At 39.4% G+C, this 8,784-nt stretch overlaps 2 protein-coding genes across 2 annotated transcripts; both read right to left on the bottom strand.

Moving 5' to 3' along the window:
* Positions 1-1,427: 1,427 nt before the first annotated feature.
* On the bottom strand, positions 1,428-4,148 carry snrnp35 (small nuclear ribonucleoprotein 35 (U11/U12)). Its single transcript, XM_055043981.1, has one exon. The coding sequence runs from the start codon at positions 4,002-4,004 to the stop codon at positions 3,336-3,338; it is 669 nt and encodes a 222-aa protein (XP_054899956.1). The 5' UTR covers positions 4,005-4,148; the 3' UTR covers positions 1,428-3,335.
* A 752-nt stretch (positions 4,149-4,900) lies between these two features.
* On the bottom strand, positions 4,901-8,765 carry bud13 (BUD13 homolog). Its single transcript, XM_055043977.1, has 10 exons — positions 8,573-8,765; positions 8,354-8,441; positions 8,156-8,240; positions 7,832-8,080; positions 6,832-7,121; positions 6,636-6,744; positions 6,401-6,539; positions 6,139-6,320; positions 5,951-6,032; positions 4,901-5,226 (listed from the first exon to the last, which is right to left on the bottom strand). Exons 1-10 carry the CDS (start codon positions 8,710-8,712, stop codon positions 5,133-5,135), a joined length of 1,458 nt encoding a protein of 485 aa, XP_054899952.1. The 5' UTR covers positions 8,713-8,765; the 3' UTR covers positions 4,901-5,132.
* Positions 8,766-8,784: the final 19 nt, after the last annotated feature.

Raw genomic sequence — 8,784 nt, forward strand, 5'->3', positions numbered from 1 at the left:
AAATACACAATTATTCGTTTTGGAAGTGGTGTTAGAAGGAAGGTGAAAACTAGTGTTGAATTTAAGGTTGGAAGTGAAACGTGTTATTATTTTTTGTGACATAGTTACAATCCTGCTGCAGATACATTTTTATGTGTAACAGTGTTGGAATCTTGTCTTGCAGGACTGTGTCAATCCTGTGAACTTTTGCTTTGGATAATTGATGGTAAAAATATTTTTATGTTTATATCCTGTTTCCAATTTTATGTGACCCCTAAGGATAATATTAAGTAGCCTGACAATTAAATGTTTTTTTAATTTTTATTATAGAATTAAATTACAGTTATTAGAGCTTCTTAAAAAGATGATACAAGTTTAAATCTTTGAGAATGCCAAGAGAAATCATGCATTAATTTGCCAGTGGTTTTGTGGTTTCCCCAGGAATAAGGCCGTCTGATGAATAGATGGGGCTATTAACAGTGAAAAAAACACTGCTGTGGGATTTTTGCCAGGAGAATACAGAGAGGCACACAAGATCACTGAACTCTGGCCAGACATTCTGTGGAAACGTCCGAACAGACTCACTGAATCATATTCGGTTGTTTCAGAACGTGTAATTAAACACTGCAGTTCTCAAATTGACTTTCAACATCACACTTGCTGTTGGATGACTGAGTCATCCTGAGTCATTCCACATTTCAGCATTGCACATTGACTGAGATGGCTATTTCTTTCTTTTTTTCTGGTTTATCAGTCTTGAATAAAGCTGAAAAAAATATTTATACAGGCCCTTTCGTCCCTTGAAACCCAACAACTCCTGCAAGGTTTCAGTACTCTCTTGGCGATCCTACTGTTTTATTGTTGGGTTTCTTATGCGGTGGAAAAGACAACTGGAGTCCATGACTACTGGAGTCAACAGGCCTAAAAGTAGTTTTGATGCAGACAGCTTAGATAGAGACAGTATAGACAAGACTTTTTCCAGATTTAAGGTACGATGTATACTCAAAAGTATTTTGTGCAGCATCATATGTTCAAATTCATAGGAAATTGTGATCTTTTTCTATATTTGCTGAAAGGTAATACATAAAAGCAAAGATTTTAAAGTACCAAGCAAAGAAGAATTAAAACTTTTGTTGATGTTTTTGATTTGAGACCCTTCAAAAGCCCACATACTAAATATAACATTTTCCTAACCACACATAACTAAGCATCTGATGAATAAAGCAGAAGACAACTGAAAAAAAAATTATATTTGCTTTTTATAATCACCATCTTAATGAAAAAAGGGTCTTACTGCTGTTTTCCCACGCTTTGTCATGTAACTGAGCACAGCTTCCAGGATGGAAGCCACATCCAAAGGTGCTACATATATTTTAAAAGAAGCTGTGAGTTTATAGGTCTTAGCGGAGACATTTGTACTTTGTTCTTTATAGACCTCTCATTTAGTGTGAAGGTTGTGGGTAATTGTTTATTAGACTATTCTCTCCATGTAGTGAAATACAAACAATGCAACAAATTAACATCTGAAAAAGACAAAATATTAGAAACGAAATGCGCTTAATCAAATCTGAGCTCCTGAACATACCTTGATCCAAACCTTTCAGTTGTTGCTGTACATGTTTAGGGTCAATATCCTGCTGAACAGTGAACGTGTGCTCCTGTCTGAAGACTTGAAACTTCTAACAGGCTTTTTTTTCTCCAAGATTGCTCTATATTTAGGTCCATCCATCTTCCCGTCCTTATCAACTTCCCTATCCCCGATAAGAAAACTATCTCCACAGCATAATGCTGCCACTATGCTGTTCTACAATGGGGAGGGTGTATGATCTTATTTTTCAACCACATTAGCATTTTGCATGTAGTTCTATTTTGGTTTCTTCTGACCAAACTCCCACCTTCATGCTCAACTGTGTCTCCTGTAGCTAATATGAGGAGAGTAAGGTCTGAGTTGTGGATCTCTGCAGCTCCTCCAGAGCTGAAAAACTTTTATGAAACTTTTATCTTCTTCTGTGGTTAATGCTCCCATGTTTTTGTTTGTATTTGTATATGTCAATACATATAAAACATGTTAATGTCTGTGGCTGTATCACAACAATGTCAAACAAAAAGTTCATGTGTAAATTAAAACTGGCCGAGGTTACTGTTTACACATGAAATCCAGGTTTTTATTTCATTTATAAATATGAAGTTTTCATTTGTAAAACTTCAGGAGAATGTCACTCAAGATATTCTCTAGCCTGATAACCTAAGCATCAACTCTGTTTTCAGGAGACACCAGATTTGGCATCTCTTCAGTCTCCTGCAGCTTTGTCATTCAGCGCAGCTCATCTGTCTGTGTTCTGACTTTGCAGGACTGAAGTCAATACTTTGCAAAAATAAGCATACCCAAGCTGGCATGAAGCTCAGGGAAGCTGACGAGCAGAAACTGGCTTCATCCAGACAAGGCCTTTGAGTTCTAACCTGCACACGTTTAGTCATGTTGGAAATAAAATATTCTGCTATTTTAATCCTGAGGCAGTCCAAATGGACCAGCTACTGTAACATCTTTGACAACTATAAAACCTTTGACAAGTAGGCCAAATATTCTTACCAGTCTCATTTTTTGCCAATCATGTATAACAAAAAAATAGATGATGTCTAAAAGAGGCCTATTTGCAAAACATCTCAAAACTTTGGTTTTCTTTTAATAATAATTTTGCATTTTAACCAATCATCAAATTGTAACAATACACTCCTGTACCAGATCAAACAGTCATTTCCCCCCTTATGTTGTTCACAGACCCTCTCCATACAATCTGACAGAAAGTTAACTTCTAGATCTGCAAATCTGGCAGAGACATAATCACAAGAAGTCTTTAGTTGTGATTGCTCATGGGGTGCTAAATACAAATAAACATTTTTTTTTTCTGTTTCCTTGTTTTTGTTTTATTTGGATCTCTGGGGGGGCTTTATAGTCTTGTGTCAAACAATCATGGTTTAAAACATACTTTACAATCCTCATCAGCAAAACTCAAAACCTGTGTCAAAATTAGCAAACTGGCAAATATAAGAACTGAAATAAACTTTCTCATTGAAACAGGAATGGAAAAACAAACTGATTCTGACTTGCAGAATTGAAAAAGAAAAACTTTTACTTCTTTGCATGTGGACAACTTAGATGTAAATGTACATGGGGCAATTATACCCTAAATATAATTGGACTCCTACTGAGTTTGAAGAGCCCAATAAGTATTTTTAACAACAAAAAGAATGCTTTTAAAAAGGGAGAATGGAAATTATAGCACATCATGTAAAGCAATCAGAAATTAGTTGAGATGTCTGTTATTTACAGTCTAAAATGCCTATAAACATCATCATCATCTCCAGTCTCTGTGTCTGCGATCACCCCTGTCTCTATCCCGGTAATCTCTCCTGTCTCTGCTGCCCCAGTCGCTCTCTCCGTACCGGCGTCTGTCCCCTCTGACTCTCGGCTCTCCTCGGTCTCTATCCCCCAGTACTCGCTCCTGCGTGGCCCCGGGACCGAGGTTTATCGGTTTGCGGAAGGGTCTGTCCCTGCCGCCGAAACGCAGCTGTCCGGATTCCTTTTTGCCGCCCAACCCGCCCCCGAGACGCCGCGGCACCCATCCTTTGAGGGTCCTCTCCAGCTCGAAGTCCACGAACAATTCGTGCTGGTCCAATACCAGCTTGTCGGCGTCCCGGCGGGCCCGACTCACGGACCGCTCCTCCTTGTATTCTATGAAGGCGTATCCTTTGGAGAAACCCGTAACAATGTCTCGAACAAGTCGCAGCCGCCGTATGTCTCCATATTTCGAGAACACTGTCTGCAGCTTGTCTTCGGTTGTCTGGGGATTCAATCGGGCCACAAACAATGTGAGGAGCGGGTCGCCAACGACGCCCTTGTTGGGCTTGTAGCGGGCGGACATGGCCCTCCATACCGCCCGGTCATGGGGCTCCACGTCCGTCCCGTCGATGCTGCCAGCTTTCAGGGGGTTGTAGTCTTTCGCTATCGGACACCAGTCAGACATTTTAGCCGTGGTGGGTTTTCAGAGTTCAAATGAATCAATAACTTACTGATAGAACTCGACACGGAGATTTATCGTTAAAAATCGTTACACTTCTGTTCATTACAGCGTTTAAGAGTCGGAGCGCATCAACAAAAATAATCCGTGAGGAAATGAGTTCTAGGTCACATTTTATTGGTTCCTACTCGAGGACGTCTCCTCTTCTCCAGGCTTTCTAATGAGACGCGCAACATGATGGATAATTATTGAACAATTAATTATTATCGTGAATATCAATAAACAGGACAGGAATTTTTATTTACTCCACCAAAAAAAAAAAAAAAACTAAAAAAAAAAACTAACTGGGGGGGTGGGAGGTGACACAGGAAAGAGGGAAGAATGAGTAGTTTGACTTTTGACTTGTTAAAATGTGGCCTCAGTCTAAAAAGTTTCTACTCTAACCTTCAGGACATCATCAAAACAAGGTTCTTTACATTATGTACTTAGTTTTTAAATATTTTCCTTATCACAATAAATGACATAATTACAAATTGTTTTCTACAGACTGCCCAAGTCAGACCTCCCAAAATGTTCCACTTTTTGTTATGGCATCTGCAGAATATTTTTTCCATTTTAGTAAAATGAAACTCAGTGAGTTGTAGTTAATACATAATTAAAGAACATGATGGGGAGTTCACTTGCTTTTTATCATAAGGACAGTTGGCCTTGAAAAGATTTATTCCCAGAATAAATGAAAACATTTAAAGACTTTGATCTTCAGCTTTCTGCAAATACCTCATCTTACTACTGCAACACTTAAAATGCATTCCACCACTTTAACATGGCTTGGTTTCAGTATAATTGCATAAATAACAAAGCATTAACTTAGAACTTAGGGATGAAAACACACTACACAAAGCTTTACAAAAACATTATTTAATGAGAACAGTGAAAACTAATTTTCTTTACGTAGGCTAATAACAAAATCATTAAAACAATTTTGCTTTACTAGTATTTACACTGTCATGCTGCCTTTGATACAGTAATGAATTGGATCAGACAGAGTAAAAACCTTTTCAGTTCATTAGAAAATATTTGTCCACGTTGCTTTTGCATCATCAGAACAAGGGGATGTCTGATGCAGATTTAAATTTACATGTCCTCCACGCTCCATTTGTAAGCTTCCTCCTGGAGAGCTTTTTTATCAGCTATCCGTGTGTAGCGCTTCTGTTCAAATCCATTGGATCTGTAAAACAGTGCATACAGAAACATTATGTTAACTAAAAAACTTTAATTAATAAAGTAAACCTGACTTTTAACACTTTTTTGACAAGGGACGTTAAGTTGAGATCTGCTCAGGATCGATATCCTGTTTGAAGGTCTGATGATGCCCAAGCACCAGGGAACAAAAACCTCTTTACTGTTACAGTGGAAATTGAAACCTCAGTGGCTGCAGCTCTTTTTTCAGTCACTTGACAGTTTTTGACCTCCAACCTCCTGGTGTCTCTTCTAATTATCAGGGCCTTTTGTAACATTTTGTGCCCCTTCCCCTTTCCATTTTAGGTCAAGGTAATGATTTTTTCTCTCAGGTCTTTGGGCAATTTCTTTAACTGAGCTGTACTTCCACCATGCAATGAAAAGCTTCCATCAACAGCCCCAAACCATTTGCTTTTAGGAAGAACTCCATCCAGTTAAATCTGTTTGACATGCAAATAGTCACTGAATGCAGGATGTAGTTTGAATTTAGATCAAACAAATTTTGATATTAGTGTTATTCAACTATTGAAGTTGTTTTTATCTCATTTGCTCATGGCAACCAGGTGAACAATTTAGGATTTTGCCAATAAATGTAATTCCTGTTTGTATTAGGGTAGGCATTGAATAATTTTAGGTGCAACTGTAGAACAGCTATACAATGATTTTACCATCTGTTCTTCTGTGGTTTCATGTGGACCATCTACAAGCCTTACCTGTCGACTCCATCCCACCGATAACCTGGTTGAATGTTAAACCGATTTGGAGGAGGTGGAGGCCCTTGGTAGCGAGGTTTCGCTGTGAATAAAATCACAAAAACAAACCTGTTGACTTGGTGTCTCTTTGGCAAGCAGCTAATCGCAGAGACTTTATTGAGATAAATGAAGGTGAGAGACATTCAAACCTGGTGTTTTTGTGTTGCGCTCCTTTTTGCGCCTGAGCATCCCAGCCATTGGATCCCCTTCCCTTTCCTGCTCTCTCAACATTCGGTCAAGATCCTCATCATCGTAGTGACGTGCCAGCGGCTTCTGGGCTTCATGCAGCGCATCTTCTAGTTTCTGCTGTTGCATCTGTCCTTGGGCCAACCTGCAAAAATTTAGATTTAATGAAGCATATTACACATTTCAGTGTCCTTTCAGATGTCAAATAATGCTTAACAGACTTACCCTCTTCCCCACTGAGCATATTTCTCATCCTTTGCAGCTTTTTCTCCAGCTTTTCTCTTCTGTTCTACTCTTTCTGAATCCAAATCCCTCTTTTTACCGCTCTTGTCTCGGAACACCGTCTGGGCGTTCCGGGATTCATCTAGTCAAAGTATGAAACATACAATGAAACACCCTGTATCTTTTACAATATTCAGTCAAACAGAAACAAAGTGAAGGAAGAAAGAATGAAACTAACCTTCTAGTGGCTGATTGTTTTTTTCCCGTCGTCGGTTTTCTTCCTGTTCTTTTTTTAAGACATCAATAGAAACCAGACCTGCTTTTCCCCCTGAAAGCATCCTTGGACCCTGTAAAAATAAAATAAAAAATAAAAATTTGAAGCAAAACATGTTTTGACATTAGTCATGAATATATACATATATATTTTGGCTCACTTGAGAGGGCCCTGATCTTCGAGGTGGCGACAAGTCGTCATCTGAGTCTTTTCCACTCCGCGGCCGTCTGGGTGGAGACTGGTCAGAATCAGAGCCCTGTCTTCCTTTTGGACGTCTCCTCGGAGGAGATTGATCTGAGTCCGACGCTTCCCGCTTTACAGGCTTTTTTCGAGGAGGTGACTGGTCAGAGTCTGAGTCATGCCGATTCTGAGTTCTTTTAGCCTGAGGTGATCGCCGAACGTCTGGTGATCGCCGATTTGAACTGTGCTTGCTTCTGCTAGGAGAGGAATCTAAAAATAATAATATTTAAATGATCAGTCAACTGTTTGCTGTCAGTCAGGAAACACAAGCTGTTATTCAAATTGTCTTGTCAAAAGTTTCATCATAACATTACAAATAAAAAGTAAAGATGACTGAAATGAAAATACTTAAGACTTCCTTTTGCGTCTCTACAGTACCTTACTAAAGTATTCATGGCCCTTTTCATCCTTTCTTAACATTTTATTGCAATACAGCCACAAACATTAATGTATTTAGTGAGATTTGGTGTGTTGAAGCACTACAAAGAACTGAAGAAATAACGATAAATGGCTACATCTTTAGAAAGAAAAATCTGGGCCACCTATTTAACCCTTAAATAAAATACTGTGCAACTTCATTACTAATTCCTAAATGAACAAAAAAACATCAGAAAGGTCAAGGAGCACAAGGATTATGGTATCTCAAGAGGAGCTAATAGTCAAGCACTCCAAAAAATCTGACTTCATGAAAGTGCTAGAATAACAGGTCAAATTTGCAGTTTGGCACATAGAAGTCAAAGCAAACCAAACAGCACATCAAGCTGAACATCCACCATGCTCACAGTAAAACAAGATAGTGGTTGTATTATGCTGTGGGGATAGTTTTCTTTTGCAAGGTGACATAAGTCATACAATATTATAGACAGAGTCCAGACTATATTCGAAACAGCCTGTAAAAGTAATTTACTTTCCCCACCCACCTTTAGTTTGCGCCTTTCTTTGTTTCCCTGAATGCTGCCTTGGAGGTGACACATCTGGAGAGTCATGGCGAATTCTCCTGGGAGGAGAAGCATCTGGAGAGTCGTGTCTCTTATTTGTGGTTGGAGAACCGTGTTTATTTCCCTTTAGTGAACGTTCTGAAGAGTTAGACCGTATTTTGCTTGACACAACAGTGTCTGGGTGTTCACCTCCTTTCTCCTCCTCCTCTTCCTCCTCTCTGTCTTCATCAGCTAAACAACAGGAGGTTTGAAGTAAATATCAATCCAGATTCACACGTGAACAAATTCTTCTTACTTCACAGTTACCTCCAACTACTTTCCATCTGTTGCTGGTCCTAAAGACTTCCAGTTGTTTCACATCATCTGGTCGCTCATCAATGAATTCAGCAATCTACGAAAGTACAGAAATTAAAACACAGTAGAATAACCTGCTTGGACAGTGAAAGGAGTGAAGAATGAATGAATTCAGGCTAGCCAGCAAGCTAACGTTAGCTCGGTGCTTACTACTGGAGCCTCCTCTTCATCTTCTTCAACCTCCGTTTGCTCCTTCACCATCTGTCTCCAGTCAATGTCGTCGTCCACTATTTTAAGTCTTCAGATGGAAGAAAGCAAAAATAAGACGAATGTCACATCAAGCTACCCGCCAGAGTCGCCCAGACTCAAAACTAGCGTACGCGCTAACGTAAACCGCGAGTATCGCAGTTGGACTTTTCATTCACTCACCCTCTCTCGGGAACCTTACGTCGTTTCTTTTTTATCTTCCCTTTTGATTTACTGGAATTGTCGTCTGCTGACAAATACCGTTTGAGGTACTCAGCTTTAGAAAGTTCTGCTCCCTTGCTGTTGCTAGTAGAGGCGGCCATGATTAGATGTTTTTCGAAACTACGGATGACATTGAGGATCAAGCTTAAGCGAGCGAACAGAAGACGCGGATC

This window comes from Poeciliopsis prolifica, unplaced genomic scaffold (genome assembly GCF_027474105.1).
Source record: "Poeciliopsis prolifica strain line A6 unplaced genomic scaffold, Auburn_PproV2 SCAFFOLD019, whole genome shotgun sequence".
In the NCBI taxonomy this organism is placed as follows: Eukaryota; Metazoa; Chordata; class Actinopteri; order Cyprinodontiformes; family Poeciliidae; genus Poeciliopsis; species Poeciliopsis prolifica.